The 20,375-nt window shown below is 35.6% G+C and overlaps 2 protein-coding genes across 2 annotated transcripts in view; one reads left to right on the top strand and one right to left on the bottom strand.

The window, feature by feature from the left end:
• Positions 1-8,951, top strand: part of LOC121407058 (RNA cytosine-C(5)-methyltransferase NSUN2-like) — a 34,881-nt gene extending 25,930 nt beyond the window's left edge. Inside the window, exons 14-19 of the mRNA XM_041597974.1 lie at positions 50-139; positions 1,836-1,971; positions 4,789-4,866; positions 5,382-5,520; positions 6,020-6,062; positions 7,407-8,951. Coding sequence (XP_041453908.1) covers positions 50-139; positions 1,836-1,971; positions 4,789-4,866; positions 5,382-5,520; positions 6,020-6,062; positions 7,407-7,746 — 826 coding nt within the window. The 3' untranslated portion in view covers positions 7,747-8,951. The remainder of the gene's footprint in view (positions 1-49; positions 140-1,835; positions 1,972-4,788; positions 4,867-5,381; positions 5,521-6,019; positions 6,063-7,406) is intronic.
• A 4,964-nt stretch (positions 8,952-13,915) lies between these two features.
• LOC121407057 (ADP/ATP translocase 3-like) lies at positions 13,916-20,080 on the bottom strand. Its single transcript, XM_041597972.1, has 3 exons — positions 19,909-20,080; positions 17,131-17,274; positions 13,916-15,507 (listed from the first exon to the last, which is right to left on the bottom strand). Exons 1-3 carry the CDS (start codon positions 20,026-20,028, stop codon positions 14,863-14,865), a joined length of 909 nt encoding a protein of 302 aa, XP_041453906.1. The 5' UTR covers positions 20,029-20,080; the 3' UTR covers positions 13,916-14,862.
• Between the last annotated feature and the right edge of the window lie 295 nt (positions 20,081-20,375).

The following is a 20,375-nucleotide window of genomic DNA, read 5'->3' as shown; positions in this document are numbered from 1 at the left end:
CAATAATTTATTATCATATACCTTTTGTTTCTTCAAATTGGCAACACAGACCTCCATCCAAGAGGGCAAGGTTTACAATCTTCAGGGAAGATCCTTTTGTCTTCTTCAAGGAGGGAGAAGATGTCTGGCCACCCATCAAGTAAGCTGATCCCTTTCATACTAGGATTACTTAATCTGCATAGGGATTAACTAATCAATATCATTCTATGGATATCTTACATAAAATATGTTAAAAAGCCACATTGGCATGTCTAAGGTATAGCTCAAATTCAAAGTTTAATGACATTGGGGATGATAGCTAAGATGGATTAAGTTAGATTAGAAGGGAAATAATGATCCTCATTAAAATGACATTGTTGTAATTTCTTAGTTAGAATTTCTCTGCCCACGAAATTGGTATTCATCAGCATTATTCACCCTCTATAACAAGATTCATGTAGATAGTATACCTTTTTGTTGTATGCATGGAAGGTTTGTTTGTCTGGACAAGACAGCAAGTCCAGGAAATTTGCAATCAATATAATCATGAATGGTTTGAAAGTAATAGGAGACAATATTACATTGCATAAACTCTGTAAATTTTTTCTGCTATTTGATGCACGTATGTTGAGAAAACCCAGATCAAATGTTCATGTTTTTTATCTTATTAATTGTCCAGAAAATGGGACTCCAATCCTGTAAGGGCCTTTGTGTATCAAATGATTAATGTTTACTGATTCTAATTATGGCACAGTACATATTTCTGATCCTTTGTTCCTTCAATGTTCCACCACCTGGTAATGCCATGCTGAAGTACATGCACAATATACTTGGGCTTATTGTGTGTTCCTTTGTGACAAGATTAAGAAGACATTATTGATTTTTGTAAGACCTTGGGGGAATCCTGAATGAGATCAGATGAAAGGAAGTCCTTGACAAAAGGACATGATCATTAAAAGAAAGAAGGACTTATCATTGTTGCAAAGCATGCATGGCATCTTTACTTCTGAAGTTTTTTTTTTTGGGGGGGGGGGCTCTCCTGCCTAGGAAAGTGAAAACTTCTATCTTTCCTTCATTACATGTTTTCTTCTGCTTCACATTGAAGGTGTTCTAAATTGAACATATCTGATATCTGAGTTGATTTTGATAAGGGTCATAAGGGGAAATGCTGCATACATCTATGTCCATGTGAAAATATAGCTCACTGATCTGAAGCATCATTGACAATTACAAAATTGCATGTATGTTTACAACAAAGATAATATGAAATGATTGTGTTGATATATATTGCAAATGAAAAACAGGATACTTGCCAGTCACAACCTTCCTTTCTTATTGAGTTTCAATCTATAGGATTCAAGATTGTGTAAGATTTATAAGATTTAAAAGATGAATTAGATATTTCAAATTTATATAATATTGTCACAGTTAAATCAATATCGAAATTTGTAGCTGGTATGATAACATGGGCAGCCAAACTTAAGAAAATAAGTTTTTATGAGTTAAGAAAAAAATACTCAAGATTTTATCAAGATTGTGTGATATAATTGAATAGATATGATATGAGTGCTTTTAAATGGAATACAAATGAGTCTGTGTAAGTCATATATCTTTGGACCAGACTTCGATGAGATAGGGGTAATTTGACTTTCAAGAAGTATAAAACACATTCTATCTGGTCTTAAAAATTGCTTTGAATTTGGCGTTTTCTCAATGTGGAAAAAGGTTGACTCTAGCAGACTTAATTGTGTAATGAAAACTGTTGATATGGTTTGTTATCCCTTTTCTTTCTTCAAATATAAAGCGACTATGAAAAGAAAACTCATAACGTTTTTTGTTATCTATTCTGTCGACAGACATTTCTATGATATGGAAGACTCATTCCCCATCACTCAGCTCCTGACCCGGTGTTATGTGGGCAAGAAACGTAACATCTACCTCACCAACAAGCTCATCAAAGGCATCTTAGAACATAATGACAAAAGGCTCAAGGTATGATGACCGAAGAACTTTGGAGTGTTACACTTAGATTTCACCCTTACATCATCCCCCCCTCAGAGATGCCAAGTTCAAAGACCAGGGCCCGTCTTACAAAGAGTTACGATTGATCCGATCTATCGTAACTCTATGGAAATCCATCAGTGTCATAATTTTTTCTACGAAAAATTTGCACTATGTCCAAGAGAAGTGCAGTGAAGTACAAACTTTTTTAAGAAATCAATGAATGCATGAATACACATCAAAGCTAGAAAATATTTTGAACAAACGTGCATAAGAGATGTTGACATCGCTGGCCATCCATAGCTGCGATTGATCGGATCAATCGTAAATATTTGTAAAATGGGGCCCTGCTGTGTGTGAGATTTCTGTGACTCCGCATGAGATCACAGGCATTATGTATAATGTAAAGTAGATCAGGGCCCTGTTGTAAAAAGAGTTACGATTGATCCGATCAATCGTCACTCTATGGAAATCCATTAGCGTCATAATTTTTTCTGCAAAAAATTTGCACAATGTCCTTCTTATGCAAAGAGAAGCGCAGTGAATTTTCAAGAAAACAATGATTGCATGAACACACATCACAGCTGGAAAAGATTTTGAACAAAAATGCATAATAGATGTTGATGTTGCTGGCCGTCCATAGTTGCGATTGATCGGATCAATCTTAACTCTTTGTACAACAGGGCCCAGGATAGGCTATAATACAGGCGTGAGAAAGAGATTTAGGGGGATGACCAAGAGTCCTGAGGGTGGGAGTCTCATGCTTGAAGCGTGTGAATTGGTATGTCTGCTTCCTTCCTCCATGTAATATGTGATAGCCATAGTAGTAGTAGTAGTCCCAGTGATTTTCAATTCTTTTTTAAAAAACTAGGCTACAAACTTCACCTTTACATTATATAATTACAATTTATTGCAGGAAAAATTGGGAAAGTACTGCATCAGTGGCTTTTGTGCATTTTGAACTGTGGATGTCTCTTCTTCTACATGTGTCTATGGCATGTAAACTTGTATGCATATCACTCTGCACTGCTTTTGCATGCATAAAAGAAATATCACATGCAACTTCAGAGCGCGTATTTGTCTTCATGCTATGCACTTTTCCGATGACTCAAAAAAAAAAGAATGCATCCTAGATTCATATTAGTGCGTGTATTTTGTTTCACCCCTTTCATAACTCATCATTACATGCAAATGTAGCCTAATAAAAGTATTATGCGTGTGGGTTAGGAGTGTATAACATGTAGCTATAGTGGTTTTCATGTACCTGTTCAAGGCAAAACCACATTGTTGACTTGATTTGGCACAGTGACATCATATCCTATAACAGTACAGTTGATTGATTGAATGCTCTGTACCACTATGGGTTATATAGGATTAGGTCATCCAGGGGACATTCTTAATTTGATTCCTATGATGAAATCATTATCATGGCTGTGTGTTATTTCAGTGTCTTCGAGCCCATTTAGTTGTCTAACGCCTCACTGGGACTGATGAGAATGGTAGTATTATTTCTCTGTCAGACAAATATCTCTGTAGTACTGAAAGGGGAATGAAACATTTGGAATAGGTAGGCTTGTGTCGAAACTTTAAAATCAAAGAAACAGATCAACAAAAGTTTGAGAAAAATTGGACAAACAATGAGAAAATTATGAGCATTTGAATATTGCAATCACTAATGCTATGGAGATCCTCCCATTGGCAATGCGACAAGGATTTGTGATGTCACATGTATTCTTCAAAAATCGGTATTACATGCCCTCCTATACAGAAAGAATACATGTATCTACTGATAGATACTCCCCAGGGAGTGGAGGATGTGCACACATTGTGTGCGGGAATGACTGATTGAATCCGATGACCGGGGTAATAATACATGTATATCTGTAAAGCGCTTAGAAACGTCGTTCTGATGGATTAAGCTGTATATAAAAGCGGATTATTATTATTATTATTATAGATGTGATAAAAGAGGCAATTTAAGTGAAATATGTACTAATGTATTGGGGAGAGTTGTTCACAAGAAACATTACACATCTTTGTCGCATTGCCAATGTGAGGATCTCCATAGCATTAGTGATTGCAATATTCAAATGCTCATAACCTCATTTGCCTGATTTATCTCAAACCTTCGTTGATCTGTTTCTTTGATTTTTCTGTTTTCACACAAGCTATATGGTTCTAAATGTTTCATTCTCCTTTAAGCCTAAATTCTCATTTCACACACCAATATAAGCCAGTGGTCCTTGTTCAGTCAGATTTGACTGTGCTTGAGCCAATAGAGTTCAAATGGAATAATGTTTAATTATATAGTATTTACAATTGTATGAGTTGATATTCTAATTCTTGAATAATCACCCAAATCAAAGCTATTTTTCAAGACCAGAATCCTGTTTCAATAAAGACTTGTTATGATATAAATCCTCAACTTCTATAGCAAGTTTACTATCAGCCAATCAAATTGATTGATTTCAGTAGCTACAGTCTGTTACTGCAAATTTGTTATTATAACAAGTTTTATGAAACCCGCCTCTTGCCCCTGTAACTTAATGTTTAGTTACTGAGCCGATTTCTATGTAGATAATAATTGATTGCATTTATTATTGTGTATAATCAATCACTATGCTTTATCTTAAGGGCCCAAATTATGCGATATATGTGCTACATGTATTTACCAAATTACCCTCCCCCCCCAAAAAAAAAAAATAATAAATAATAATAAAATAAATGAAAGATATTTAATAGACTTAGGCCAAGGTATTTTTTTAACTTTCATCATATATAAGATGTCTTTTGATTTTGTTTTGTCAGGTGATCAATTCTGGAGTGCGTGTGTTGGCTAGGAGTGATGCTCATGATGTAGCATGTGATTTCAGGTTATCACAAGAGGTACGTCAAAAATCATGAAAGGCTTCTTTTGTCCAAAGACAGGGATTATAGTTCCAGTTTTTGTTTTCTTCCACAATTTTCTGAATGATAGAAAAGTGTTGTCAAATTTTCTGTTTTGTTGTTATTGTCAGTTCTGGAATGTTTGCAGAAGCAGACAAAGCAAATTATGAATCAACCGAGTAGTTATATTTGCACCAAAATCAATCACATTGATTGACGATACTGACACAAGAAATCTTTTTTTACTATCACACTTTGGACATATTATATGCTGGTAGATCAGCAACCTACATCATCATCATTTACATTTGATTATCCTCCTCATGATCATCATATTTATTATATCATAATCATCACCACCACTACCATAACCATTTTCACCATCATCTACATCATAATCACTATTACCATTCTGGCCTGGCTATCTGATTGCTACCTTTCTTTGATAATTCTGCTGTTGGCAATTACTTATAATAGGCTGAAAATTAAGATTATCATTTCTTCCACCCCACCAGGGCATCAACGTGATATATCCTTACATTAGAGATAGGAAGGTAACCATTACAAGGGAAGATGTGATCACACTCTTTTCAGAGGAAGCACCCTTCACCAAGAACTTTTCAGAAGGCATAAGGGATACGCTGGAAAACACACGTAAGTTTTCAAATCAGTATCCCTCGCATTATGGCGCTGTTTGATATCAATCTTTTGGTCAGGTTTATATGGGAGAGGGTATCCTTCCGAAGTCAGGAAATTTTTCATTACAAAAAAATAATTTCACGAAATGTCTATTGGTACCAAAATCATCAGTTGCCGGTTTGTCGCAGTTTGAGCAAAAATTACAGCCTGTCATAGATATTATGACAGGTAATAAAGAATTCAACGATGGTTGTTGATAAAGAACTTCATACTTGTTTCATACCACCATCCCAATGAACTAATTTAGCCATATTAGTCACCTATAACTTTAAAGGATTGCAGGATATGCTATTGTAAACTTTCCAGGATATTGACTATAATTTATGCAGCATCTCTTTTTATTATACAAATGAGTTAAATCTCATTGATTTACTATACACTTTTCATTTGTCAGTTAAGGAGTAGATCATTGATTTTTATTTGGCATTTTTTTTATGTTTTGTTTTTATATCAGCTATGGGAGCAATGATTCTAACCTACTATCCTAAGACAAAGAGGTAAGTAATCTTTGTAAGTGATGGTGATGGGGTAAATGATGAGGATGATAATGGTGTTGATGATGACAGTGGGATGATGATGATTATGATGATAACGAGGAGGAGGAGGATAATTTTGATGATATTAGCAAGGATTTCAACAATGTGAAGAATTTACATGTACTATATAGTATTATGTAGTCACTTTGTGATTTCATTTATTTTAAGGAGGAATTTCATTTCTTTATACCTTTATAACAAATTCATTTCCTCTTACAATATGTTATTTCCAAACATACATTTTCATATACAGTGGCTACTCTAGTCAATGCAATAATGCTTTATGTTTACAACTTTTAAAAACTACATCCCCAAAGATGGGCTTGACGCCTCCATTCTAGTCTGTGTTTATCTGTTACAGTCCGACCTCTCTTATCCGGATCTCTCTATTATCCGGACGCACACTTGCCAATATTTCTTCTTTTTTTTCATTCAATCTAGTACCATCACGTGAGGATATGAGATTTCAATCTAAACTCAATCCTATACGTAAACTCACTTTCATTACATATATTTCCCAACATAGTCACCCTACACCAAACATATTTTTCATGAAAATATCTCACCCAAATCACCAAAAGAACTTTAGAAATGATAATTTCCAGTAAATCAGGGTGCAGCGCAAACATTTCATCACGTTTCTCTTTTTGCTTCGCGGGGAAAAACAACACGTCTTGCTAGCTAACTTTAGGCCTCAATACGGACAGCGCCATCTATCATGTTTGAGCCTACAGTCAGTGTAACAATGGCTGACATTGCGAAGCTGCGATACCCACCGCGATGATCTAATTTTAAAACTTGGTTTCATCGAGTCATTCTCTTTCTTTCGAGGTATGCTCGATGTATACCTCAGTCATTTTAGCAGGTAAATTATCCAAGAGTTTTGGCCATCGATCGATTTCATTTCCATGAAAACACTGCCTATAATTTGCACTGACTCTGCAGTGAATATTGTCTGTACCATACGCCCACTACAATAGTGTAGCTACTGCCGGTGGCCTGGGGAGGCCGCAGCCGGCAGTGCAGCTGCGTGTATTTAATATTGGGTCTCCCAGATCTGGATAAATCCCTTATCCGGATTGCTGCTGGTCCCAACGTGTCCGGATAAGAGAGGTCGGACTGTAATTCCTTCCCTGGCATACACCATCTGATAACACTCTAATTTTACCACCATATTTCTAAACGCAATTTGAGTGTTAGATTTGTTTGTATTTGTTACCACCTATTCATGAGATGTGTGTTATGTAGACAACCATCTTGTTCTCACTCATGTTTGAGAAGATAACCCTTCTTTCTCTTCTATAGTGGAGAGGAGCCGGACTCGCCAATCATCCTCGTAGCCTGGAGGGGGAAGACGTCCCTGCGCTCCTACGTTGCCAAGAACGACCGGCAGCACATCCTACGGATGGTGGGAGGACCGGTTGAGGCTTACAAGAAACCATCCCCACCAGTCAGGACTAACGCAGAAGCAGACACCTCCAATGCCTCTGAAAGGACTGAAGGAATACCAGAGGACGGAGGTGGGGATGGTGGTGATGCGGTCATGGAGGACGATGGAGGGAATGAGGAACAGGGTGAAGATGCTACGATGGAAGATGATGATGATAAGAAGAAAGAGGAAGAGGAGAAGATTGGAACAGAGTGATGGAATATGATGTCAGAGGACACAGGTTGTATAGCTGGATGATGGAAGGAATGAAGAACAAGATGAAGATGCTACAATAGGTTTGGATGTGGATGAAAACTAAAAGGAAGAGAAGGAAATGGAAATGAGTAGGGGAGTACCAAATCCAACAGGGCTGCAAGATAATTAAGACAAACAGTGAAGATGACAAGATGGACATTTACGTGAATGGATATTGGGAAATACATAAATATGAGTTGGTGGATGGAAGCGAGTTTCAAAAAACGATCAAGACATTTGAGAGAGCAATTTAGAAAGGAACAGATCATATAAGAACATTTTAGATGAGATATAATTTGGAGACTGGGATGGATCATGGAAGAATGAATAGAGAAAAATGTGGGTCATGGTCTCATCGAAAATATTAAATGCTAGATTTCTGTTTTATCAGCCAATCAAATTCCTTGTTTTTAGTTGCTTTTACATTATACATAATTTGTAATAAATCACATTTTAGAGCCTCGTTCCGATTTGGTAAGACAAAACTCAGCAATATTTGTTTTAGCGTATATTGAAAGACACATCGCCTTATGCTCATCAGCGCGCTCACTGCACACTTCAAGACCCAAAATTTTATGAAGTTGCATGGACAAACTTGTGACATCACAATGATTTCATTATGATGGCATGAGACATATTGACATCAAAAGAAATTTATTGTGTTGACATGAGATATGTTGACATTGTAAAAAAAATTATTATAATGTCACTAGTTTGTTCACAAAACCTGCGCAACTTTTGAGGAATCTGATTGGACAACAGCTTTTTGTTACCCTTTTGCAAAAATAAATGTTCTAAAGGCAGATTTTTTATTTTTAGTTTTTGTTTATGTATTTATTCATTATTTTTGGGGGGAAGGGACTGGTCAGTCAATGAGGTGAGTGCACAGAATGTTTTGCTGAACTTTCTCACACAGTTTAAATCAGGCTCAATCAAACAGGTCCATGTGATGAAATCTGAATCCCTAAGAAATTGAATCATCAAGAGTTTAAGGTTCAAAGACTGGTACAATGAGGAATTCCAATGCATACCAAAGTAAACAATCTCAGTATGGTCAGGGGCCTTGTTTCATTTCACTTGTTATGAATACTTGACATCTGTGGGAAATCTGATATTTTGTGCATTTGTTCATCTTTCGTACCAATAAAGCAATTACAATTCTTTTACTTGGTTTGTAATTACTTTGTGATTTTGTTTTGGTTCCAATGTGATTGCTGAATTATGACATGTTTGTGTTGATCAGTTATGTTCAGTATGATATCTAAACAACCTGAATTATGAATGTTAATATGTGATCCATTTTTCAGATTCTTTCTCCCTACACAATGTGGATTGGGTTCATGAATGTAACCAATAGCAAATGCCTACATGATATAGTGGTTCTGGTTCTTGTCTTTCAAACAGAGAGTTGTGTGTTCAAATCCCAGTCAAGATCAAAGTTGATCTACACTGTGCTTGCACTAAACCCAGGCAAGGTGATACCCGATTGATTTCTTAAATGCACTGGGCGCTGCTGATAAAGTGGTCGCTCAAGTTTAAGCCATGGTAATAATAAATCACATATCCTCTGACAAAAAGTGAGCATCCAACAATTCATTATTATTTGTTAAAGAGGAAATTCATCCTGATGTCAGGTAGATTGGGATTTAAATAATTGTAAGGAAGCATTTCATGAAAGGACTTGATCCGACAAATCCTGTTTTATCTGACAGCACCATAGTAGCAGTGCTTCTAAGCCAATCAGAATCAAGGAAAGTTTTCAGATCTGACAACAATGTTGATGAAACACTCTCCAGATTTAAAAAAAAGATAATCAGACGAACAGAACAAAACAGGTTTGACGAAAAATCTGTCAAAGAGTAACAGATCTTTACCATGGTTTTCTATGGGTAACATGCAAGCAGATCCCCCATAGGTCTCATAATTCCATAGAATTCAATCTTGCCAGGAAAATGGACAGATTTACATGTACATTCATTGTGTCATCATGGAATTATTATTACGTGACTTGTACTTTCAGCTGAGTAGATTGGAAGCAGTACTGTGCATTAACTAATGTAAAGCACTGCCTAAAGGATGCATCTCAGGCATACTGAGATGGAATGAAATGGCCATGGAAAGAACACTTGTGCATTCCTTGCCCTTATGCTGACATATTTTAGAATTGTTTCATTTATGATGTCATAAAAACATGTAGTTTGTTTTTTTAAACTGGCACTAAACTTAGTTATCCCCAGACAGCCAATCAGATTTTACCTTTTTCATGTCAATCGATTCATTCAGCTTCTTTCTGTTTTATATTTTCACTCTGTTCATGTCTGTATTTGCCATTGATTAGTGCAAGTTGAAAACAAACATTGAGGGTGTCTGTACCCCAACTCCATTTCTAGATGTTTATGAAAACAGTTTATTTTCAATGCCCCTTTTATTCATATCCTGATTTATCTCCATTGGTTTGTGCGTCATTCAGAGAGATCTGACCTATCACTGACATAATTTTTTCTTTCACTTCTTTTTAGATTCACCGTTTCACATACCATTGTATTTTGTACCTACATTCTTGTAATTACCTCGATATCCCAAATGTATGAATCATGACTACTGTAACAGAGCTGCCAAGTAGTACTGATTTTCCTTATTTAGTACTGAAAATAGAGAAGAATATTGATGGTTTCATGCAAAATACTGATTTCTAAAGTTTCAGTTTATGTGTTGTCCTATTATATATGGTATTCCTGTGAAAATACTTATTTCCTCACCAAAATACTGATTTTCAGCCTTGAAATACTGAAATGTTCTTGTTCAGGTTGGCAGCTCTGACCAGATGAGTCTGAAAGTTCTTCAATGAAAGGTGAATATGTTATTCCACATGGGTAAAGAATAATAAGGAACGGGTCTTGTGATCCTATAAATAAAGTCATCCACCGGTGTACTGGTAATGATGGGTGGGACTGTTCCAGGAGACCCAAAATTTGTCACAGAAATTGTAGTTTTCATAATTCATTGTATTGCATTTCTCTACTCAAAATTTTGTTCATAGCCAATTGTTTGTCCTATTAACATTCCAAATCTCTTAAATTGTAAAATACTTATTGCTTGCTTGTTTTCTTCCCTTCAGATTTTTGTTTATAATTTCCTAATAAACCCTATAAATTTTAATTCATGTAATGTACAACTGGAAATGAATTGCAGCTTTATTTTCAGCCAATAAGAAGCTCAGGCTTGATCTTTGACGACCCACGCCTTTACACACCTGTGCTGACGAATTTTATAATAAAATAGACAGACTTATTACACTTGTCAAATGTTAAAACTTCTTTTATCAGTAACAATCGCCCTACCTGAATTAAAAAAAAGACCAAGGCCCCGACCTACAAAGAGTTGCGATTTATCCAATCAAACACAGCTATGGAAAGCCAGCAATGTCATCATCTAAAAAGCATGTGTGTTTAGAATATTTTCTAGATATGATGTACATTCATACATGTATATTCATCATTTCTTTGAGAATTCAGTGTACTCCTTTGTTTATAAAGGACATTGTGCAAATTTCCTGTGGAAAAAAAATGCCATTGATGGATTTCCATGTAGTAGATGTTGATGGGATCAATCGTAACTCTTTGTAAGATGGGGCTCAAGTGTACCCCAAGAATAATTTGTTTTTAATAAATAGAGACAAATCCTACAGGCATAACACTGAAAATTTTATGAAAATCGGGTACGAGTATACTAAGTTATATCTTAATGTTTGCTTAATTTGCAAGTTATACATGTATGCACACCCAGACAGTATGCAAAGGAGGAACCCCCAGGGGGGGGGGCCACTTCCATTCACGAGTGGATACCTACGCGACCATGAGGTCTCGAAAAGCACCCTAAACACATAATTTCCATATTCTGAAAATGCACCCCTGAACAAGTATTGGCATGTGAAACCCTACCCTTAAAGATGAATTCCAGACCTCAAAATGACTCTTTACAGAATCTAATATAATGACCACCCAAGTGTCTGTATGAATGAAAAATATTGCCAAAGGATTCTGGAAGAAATTGTGTAATTGCTGAGAAAGAAGCAAAATAAGCGCGGATTTGGTCACTTCCGTCTGGTCTTTATTCCAGCAATAATAATACACTGTCCCACGTGTGCCTATCTGTGTTGGTGATCTTCAATGTGAACATTTTTCAGCGTAGATTTCAAGATTTCACAAAGTTCATTTTATGTAACTTTACCAGATCTAGATCCTCGATGATATACTGACAATTAAGCCTGCTTTTACATACTTTCTCATGAAATCGGTGTTTACTGCAACTACTGGCATTTATCTTTAACAAGTATTGGAAACAAAACGATACTCTTGGCAAATATTCCCTGAAATAAACTCCTAATAAAGTACAGGAATGTTTTATTGTTACGGGTCCTTTGGTCGTCGGCTTTACCTTATTTGGTTTAGTACGACCCCACCTTCTACATTGTACACCTCGCGCAAATCGGACTCTAAACACAGTGTTGGGGCAAAAAGGACATCCTTTATTAAACATTGTAATTTTGTTTTATCATCCCCGCAAACTTGACCCTAAACGTGTAATTTTCCTAGCGAAATAGATATCCTTTTTTCATTATTTTTGTGTTTTTGACACCCTTATCACATTATGTACGTAACGTGCCCTATCGTAAAAAAGACATCCTTTTTACGTGTTTTTTTCATCGTGCATGGTATCCACTCGTCAATGTAAGTCCCCCCCCCCCCCCCCCCCGAGGAACCCAATAACCTCACCCACTCGCTCTTTATTTTATGAAAAAAAACTTTAAAATGTCATAACTTTTTTATTTTACATCCGATTTTGATGAAATTTTCAGCATTTATGCTTGTTTGATTTTTCTCCATTTATTCAAATCAACATTTTTTTGGGTGGGCAAGTCTAGTCAAACAAAGCCTTGATATGAATATTACAAAAAAAAATGTTCTGAAATTTTAACTTTTTCACATCTGATTTCAAAGAAATTATTCATGAAGATATCAATTGCACATCATGATCGATCAATGCAATTCCTAGGCTTTGTTTGAAGACCCTACATTTGGCAGGTTGGATGTCATTCTCAATTAGATACTTTGCTTTCCAGTTGTAACCGACTGAATCCCAATATTTTTTTAAGATTTGAAGTCCAAGAAAAAAGAAAGCAATATCTTGGGCCCATGAAACAAAGCTTAGCAACCATCCAAGAACTTTTTTATTGCATTGATTACAATGTAAAATTGATTGTGAAAATCAAGCGTACAATTGGTAACCTGTTACGGGACTGTGGGGAGCATTTCATGAAAAAGGTGATTTCCACTTTTCACCAACAATTATTTTTAAGCTCGTTAACAGTTATCCTTGCGCGCCTGGGGAGTGTCGCATGAAAGGACATGTTTTATCTCAATTTATCAGTTGCCGTAGACAACAGCACCTCTCAATATAGAAAGATGTCAGATCAGACTTGTTGGACAAAAATGTTGATGAAACACTTGCGGTTGATTAAGAACTTATTGAAAATCATTTTAAAATGCTGAAATTCACGAAAACTTAGCTCCAAAGAGAGATGGGAAAAGATAAGAGGTAAAGAGAGAAGACTGAGCAGGGAAGATAAAAACTTACAAAGGGAAAAGAGGTAGAAAATTATTACATATATGTAAACCAGAGAACTCCTTTTTATTCCATAACACATAAATTAAAATTCTTTAAGGCAAAGTTCACCCCGACGATCAGTGAGATTTTAATAAAAGCACAAAAATTCCAGAAAAATATTGAAAATCCAAAGAAGAAAAGTTAAATTGAAAGTTTTCTGACATACACATATGTGAGCAGTTCCCCTTCATATAATGAAACATGAAATTCTGTAAATTACTTGCTTTTAGCATTCATGAATCAAAATACATATTTCATGAGGTGTGAAATACAATCCCTTTCAATTTTGGGGGGGAATATTACACTTTTAATATTACATGTACATATATGATCATATCACACAACAATAGACAAAGCGGCTGCCGCTTATCAATACTCGATCTGCTCCAATTAAAATGGTCCGGGTGAACTTTCCATTTAAACCTACTAGAATGCAAAATAAATGACAGCAAAATACCAAGGGTAAATTTTATAGCTTTTTATTTAGACTTTCCTTTTCCACACATAAATCCAAGTCCATAATATTCACAACACATTGTGCATATTCATCATTATATGACACACACAAATGAAAAGCACTCAGCATTTCAAATTGTGCAAACTTGCTTTGCCATGATATTATCAGTTCGTGATGCCTCAAAATGGTGATATTTTTGGCCAGCCATTCAAGGTGTGGTAATAGGTTAAGAATCTGATACAGTTTTAAAAATCTGATGTCAATAAGGGATACACATTCATTTCACAAACAAAAAATTAAATACAAACTTCAAATCATAATGTAATGGACCTATTACCACGATTTGGATATCATGAGGTTTTTTAAATTGTGCTTTCACCTTGAAACAGGGTAGCAATATACTGTAAAAGCCAAAACACAACCCGACATAATAATCATTTCTCATTATTCTAATATGAATACTTCATATAAATAGCTTTCAATAGATTTGCATAAATGCATTATGTGCCTAATGATTGCAATTTGGTCTAACACCCAGGAACTGATATAAAACCCATTCATTTTAGTGGAACATACTACCCCCAAGAGGTATGACTGTTGAATAACAGCTTTTACAAGTATTTTTTTAAATATCATGCTATGATATTGTCTTGTCTCAGAAATGTCTTGTAATAAGACATTTCTCAAACAAGAAGGGCAAATAGGAAAATCTTTTTCATCCTCACCCTCTTTAGAGCAGAATTACCCAAAACATCGAATTTGAAGAACAGCGATATGAAACATGATTTTTTTTAGCCGATTTTGATTGGAGGATGAAAATTTCTTTTTATAAAGGTAATCATATTACCTGTAATACAAACAGAATGTTGCAATAATTTGTAATGATTTGGGCAGTTCTGCTCACATGATGTTAACTACACCAGACTAGAACATTTCTTTTTAAAGTGATGACACTATACAAGGAACTTTTTGAGTTCATCGTACAGTACTAGAACAAGGGCGCCACCAGTACCACGCAAGACATTGGAGAAAGCTCCCTTGAAGAAGGCTCCTCCACCTTCCTGTGCAGCGATTTTCCTCCAGCAGTCAATGGTGCTCTTGTACATGACCTCACCTCCCTTACGGCCAGACTGCATCATCATACGTCGACGGACAGTGTCAAAGGGATAGGAGATGATTCCTGAGCAAGTAGTGACGGTCTGGGCTACCATCCAAGAGATCAAGATATTCCTGCTGAGGTTGTCAGGCAACATGCCCTTGGCCGTGTCGTAGAAGCCAAAGTAGGCTGCACGGTAAATGATGATTCCCTGGACAGACACACCAAATCCACGGTAAAGTCCAAGCATGCCATCAGACTTGAAGATCTTGGTCAAGCAGTCGCCAAGACCCTGGAATTCTCTCTCAGCAGCGCCCTTGCCGATATCTGCAGCCAGACGTGTACGGGCAAAATCGAGAGGATACACAAAGCACAGTGACGTAGCTCCTGCAGCACCTCCGGAGGCCAAGTTACCAGCAAAGTAACGCCAGAACTGCTTTCTTTTGTCGACTCCATCCAAAAACAACCTCTTGTATTTGTCTTTGAAGGCAAAGTTCAGGGCCTGAAAGCACACACAGGACAAAAATATGTAATTCAAAATATTAAAACACATAAAAGAACACATAAAAAACACATTTGCAACAGAGAAGCTGGAAAGAAAATGGAGATACCATTCAAATATAATTGGGGATATTTCACAGCAGTAAAATTGTCTAATCAAAATGATGATCCCAATCCACTGACAGTGCATTTACAGTCACATATCTGCAAGTAATTATATTATCAGAATAGTAAATTTTGACAATTACTATGTACACGTATGAACATCAAATCCATCGCAATGAGAGCATGTACATGTATTATTTAGGTACTTTTGATTCTGTAATTGATTTAAGGTCGAGTCCATCTCAGAAAAATGTTGTTTTGAATCAATGGAGAAAAATCAGACAAGCACAATGCTGAAAATTTCATCAAAATCAGATGTAAAATACGAAAATTATGACATTTCAAAGTTTCACTTATTTTTAACATAACAATTATATGAACGAGCCAGTTACATCCAAATGAGAGAGTCAATGATGTCACCCACTTACTATTTCTTTTGTTTTTTGTCGTTTGAATTATACAATATTTAATTTTTCACAAATTTGACGATTAGGACCTCCTTTCCTGAAGCACAGAATGTTAAAATGGGATTCCACATCTTCAGGGAGGAATGAAACTTCATTTCACATGACAATGACGAGAAAATAAAAAAAATTATATTTCATATAATAAAATACAAAAGAAATAGTGAGTGATGTCATCAGTTCCTCATTTGCATACCTACCAAGATGTGCTTATTATTATGAGAAATGAAGCGAAACTTTAAAATGCCATAACTTTCTTATATTACATCCGATTTTGATGAAATTTTCAGTGTTTATGCTTGTTGAATTTTCTCTTTATATTCAAATCAAGTTTTTGTTGGGGTGGATTTGTCCTTTAAATAACCACAATATACAAATTACAAATGTCACTTTCAGCATAATGAAAATTGCATTTTAAGTAACAAAACTTGTTCAGATTTATAGATTTATTGGTGTAATGAAACTGTTGTTGTACAGCTCCCACAACAATGCACACCTATATGTGCATGAACATGTCAGTCTCAACTCAATGACAAGATTTGTTTTTAATTACTCGAAACAAAGCTAACTTCTTTAATTTTTTTATGGGGGCTTAAAGATAAATACCAGTTGTAGCCATCTCAAAATGAGTAAGAACACAATCCAATGTAATTACCACCAAAGTGTTATGTATAAATAAAAAAATATGTGCCAAATAGTCTGGAAGAAAATGCGTAATTGCTGATAAATAAGCACAGAATTCCAGCAATATTAATACACTGACCCAAATATGCTTTTCTGTGTTAGTGATCATCAGAATATCACTTTTGGACAGAGATTTTATGATTTTACAAAGACAAGTTTACATGTACATAAATGTACCAGATGTTGATGTATGATGATATCTTGACAATTAACCTTGATTTTAAAGACTTCTCATGAGAAAATTATTCTCTGAAACTACTGTCTTTTTACCTATAACTGGGCTATATCTTTTATAGCCTTATGTACCCCATAAAATGCCAAGCTTAGATGCATCAGTTTGTCACATACAAACCTCAAAACAGTGCACTCACCTGTGTTGGGAAGTATCTGATGACATTGGCCAAGTTACCACGCCATAGTGAGAAGAAACCCTGCTCTTTCGTTACACGGGAAAAACAGTCGACGATTCCTTTGTACTGCTGATCTTTTGTGATTTGTTTGGATGCATGTTGTACCTGTAGACAAAAGAGGAAGTGGAAAAACAGTGCTTATTACATTAAGAAAATGAGTCTATTTTTAGTAAAAAAGACAGTTGAAATCAAAGATGTGGCAACTTTGACATTTACCAGACTAATTGACTCAACTTTTGCAGTGATACCTGCCCATCTCCGAACAGCAAAGGAACTGAAACGAGAGAGAGAGATATCATTGCTTTGATTCCAACTTTAAGTTCTAACATTTTACTAAAATTTGTGTTTACTAAATTACCCCCCCCCAAAAAAAAAAAAAAAAACATGCAACAATGTGCAAAATTGTTGTGAATCCCATCATTCACAAAATAAGAGCTGCTGCAGCATGTTTTCTTCAAATGAAATTAATCTAAGCTCCATAAACAAAACATTGGCATTTTCAAAGTGTTAGAAATTAAAGAAAGCTTTTCATTTTAAACTATGTAATGAATTTAATGATGGACACAGCAAAAAAAAATGGACTGCATGTAAAATATTGTATGACTTATCACCTTTGATACGAGTCATTTGGTTTCTATATGACTTAACAGTTGCAATATGAATGAAGCCTATCAGAGATTCAGAGTCACATGATAAAAGATTACTTCAGTTCCTTCCATTTTTAAGAGCTCTTGCAATAAAATAAAATATCCCAAAGCAAAAGGTCTTCCAAAAGGTTAAGAGTGATGATTAATAAAAGCAAATTGCCTTCAAGGGAATGTCTCCAAAAACACCATATACATGTACATTTTCACTCAACACACTATGTCAACTACATGTACATGTAGCTCAAGCCTCAACTGAACCACTCGTTCACTGAAACCACCCTGCCTATTGTGAATCTACATATATGTAGATCTATTTGGTATACAACACGCTGAAAAAAATTGTTTCAACCATGTAACAAAAATGTGATACAGTTGTGAATCATTCTTTATTAGTAACTCGGGAATAACTTTTTTTATTCACCAGAGCATTAAAAAACTATCACTAGAGCATATATTATGTACATGTATAGGCCCTCTATTGGAGGAAAGTATACGGCAATCTCAATTTTCAATTTAGAAAACAATTATGCCTGTAATTTGATTTACTGAAGAGCCAAGTTATGTAATGGAAACTGACAGTGTCATAAAATCAAGCATTTGTCCCCAAGAACGAGAGAAAATAAGCCAGACATTGCCAACCATATTTCCCACATACATGTAGGGGGTCGTTAAAGAAAACAAGGTTACATAACCTTGTCCATTGAATAAGTAAACTGATCATATTTTGCCACCATTGCTTCTCACTCAAGATTCAGCACATACATGTAATTGCATAACACTCCAGTCTTATCCAGAAACAAAACTGCAATAAATATCAATAATTAAATTTGTTCCATTTTCCAATTCTGATTCATTCCATATGAACTCATAATTGTAATGCGAGTATAGAAAATATTTACAACCAATTTCTAGAATGCTTTTTCTAATGATGCCAGTATAAAAACTACATGTAATTCCTAAAAAGATTTTTTTTTCATGGCAGTCTAGAAAAAATATGCAACTAATTTCTGACATGATTTTTTTAAAGATTGGGCTTCATGGTTAAAAGAAATAAAAATAGGAAAGAACTCTCATTGACGAAAATGCAATTGGGTCTAATGCAAAAAAGGAGAATGATTTAAAATGAAGACCGTTTTTCAACATATCATCATGCCACAGGCACAGCACCATAGCATTTTCAAACAAATTTGAAAATCTGAGAGCTGTCACATATAGTCATAAACTTGTCCATTTTATAAATACTCATAGACTATAGGAAATTTTAGAATGTTTTCAGAGTTTGATATAACGTGTAAAAAAGTGATAAAAAAGTCTTTAAGTCTTTTTGAAATATGCTCATGTGAAATTTCATTTCCCCATTGATTTTTTTTCACTGTATACATGTAAGGTGAGATTTAGGCAATCACTAGTTTTCAACACACACATTTGGTTGTTTGATCTTTTCTAGAGAGGGCAGCTAAAAAAAGAAAAAAAAAAGACATCCCCAATTAGTATTAACCCTTCCCCGATCCCCTAAACTAAGTAAAAAAAATTGAAAATCTCGATCTCGAAAACATTTTTATCTGAACATTTCAGATTTCGATGTGACATGACAGCACTGTTTTAGAAATTGGCTGTTTATAGTGTAAAGCCAAAAAAATCAATATAGACGCCTTACATTCAAGACAAAATGCAGTCAGTCACTCAGCTCACGGCGGCTGAGCATGTGAAGCCACCCACACCACAGACAGGAACAGCACAGCCACAGGTCATCACTAGCAGCAGAACAGAAACAGATGCTTCTCACTATTTATAATCTAAGATATTTCCCTCTTCGGATTTCAACATTGAAAACTGTTCACATATTTAATCAATGGCAAAACTGTCAGTGAAAAGGAGGCGAGGCGTCCAATTATGTAACTGATTTTTTCATGCCGGCAATTTCAGGAAGTGCAAATATCCACGTGAACATGCACAGCTCTATGGCCGTCACGTACTCGCACACACATGCATGATATCCTACGAGACTCACACACGCACACAAAGCAATTAGATCCACTAATTGTAAAGTTAAATTTTCACTTCTATAGCACTACAAATCAAAAAATCTTACTTGTAACAGAAGCTTGACTCTTTCGATAGGGGCTACGGCTGTTTTAGAAATTGCAGCGGCAATGCCACCGGCTGCAAGATCTTTGGCAAAAGATGTGACGATTTCTTTATTGATGGCCATGGTTCTTGCTGGTGCGAGAGAGGATGGGAGGAAAATGCCGGTAATTTACGTCACTAGTTCACCACCTGATTGTATGCATACCTCCGCAATTCATTAAAATAGTGCAAGGATTCATCCAGGTATCTTGAGGTTGTAGTACTTAAATAGTACGATTTGTAGGAAATTTATCCGGAGAGATATTTAATATAACATGATCTCAGCTCAAGGAATCTCATGAATCTTTTCTTGCACAGTATTATACTAAGAGTTCAAATATACATCCGCTGGTTGTTCGTCGTGTCAAAGGTGATTCCCCGATTCCGTTCACGATCCGGCTGTCAAGAGAGCGCGTGCGTAAACCCGTGACC

The sequence above is a fragment of the Lytechinus variegatus genome, chromosome 2 (assembly GCF_018143015.1).
Source record: "Lytechinus variegatus isolate NC3 chromosome 2, Lvar_3.0, whole genome shotgun sequence".
NCBI classification, from domain to species: domain Eukaryota; kingdom Metazoa; phylum Echinodermata; class Echinoidea; order Temnopleuroida; family Toxopneustidae; genus Lytechinus; species Lytechinus variegatus.
The sequence above is the reverse complement of the archived record's forward strand: the minus strand, read 5'-3'. Positions and strand labels throughout refer to the sequence as shown.

What these genes read in the sequence shown, in the direction of transcription:
- LOC121407057 (XM_041597972.1), bottom strand. Translation starts at nt 20,028, where the DNA reads ATGGCCATCAATAAAGAAATCGTCACATCTTTTGCCAAAGATCTTGCA. An exon ending in GAGTCAAGCTTCTGTTACAA is followed by an intron (nt 17,275 to 19,908) that starts GTAAGATTTTTT and finishes TTTTGTCTACAG; the next exon opens with GTACAACATGCATCCAAACA. An exon ending in TCAGATACTTCCCAACACAG is followed by an intron (nt 15,508 to 17,130) that starts GTGAGTGCACTG and finishes GTGTGCTTTCAG; the next exon opens with GCCCTGAACTTTGCCTTCAA.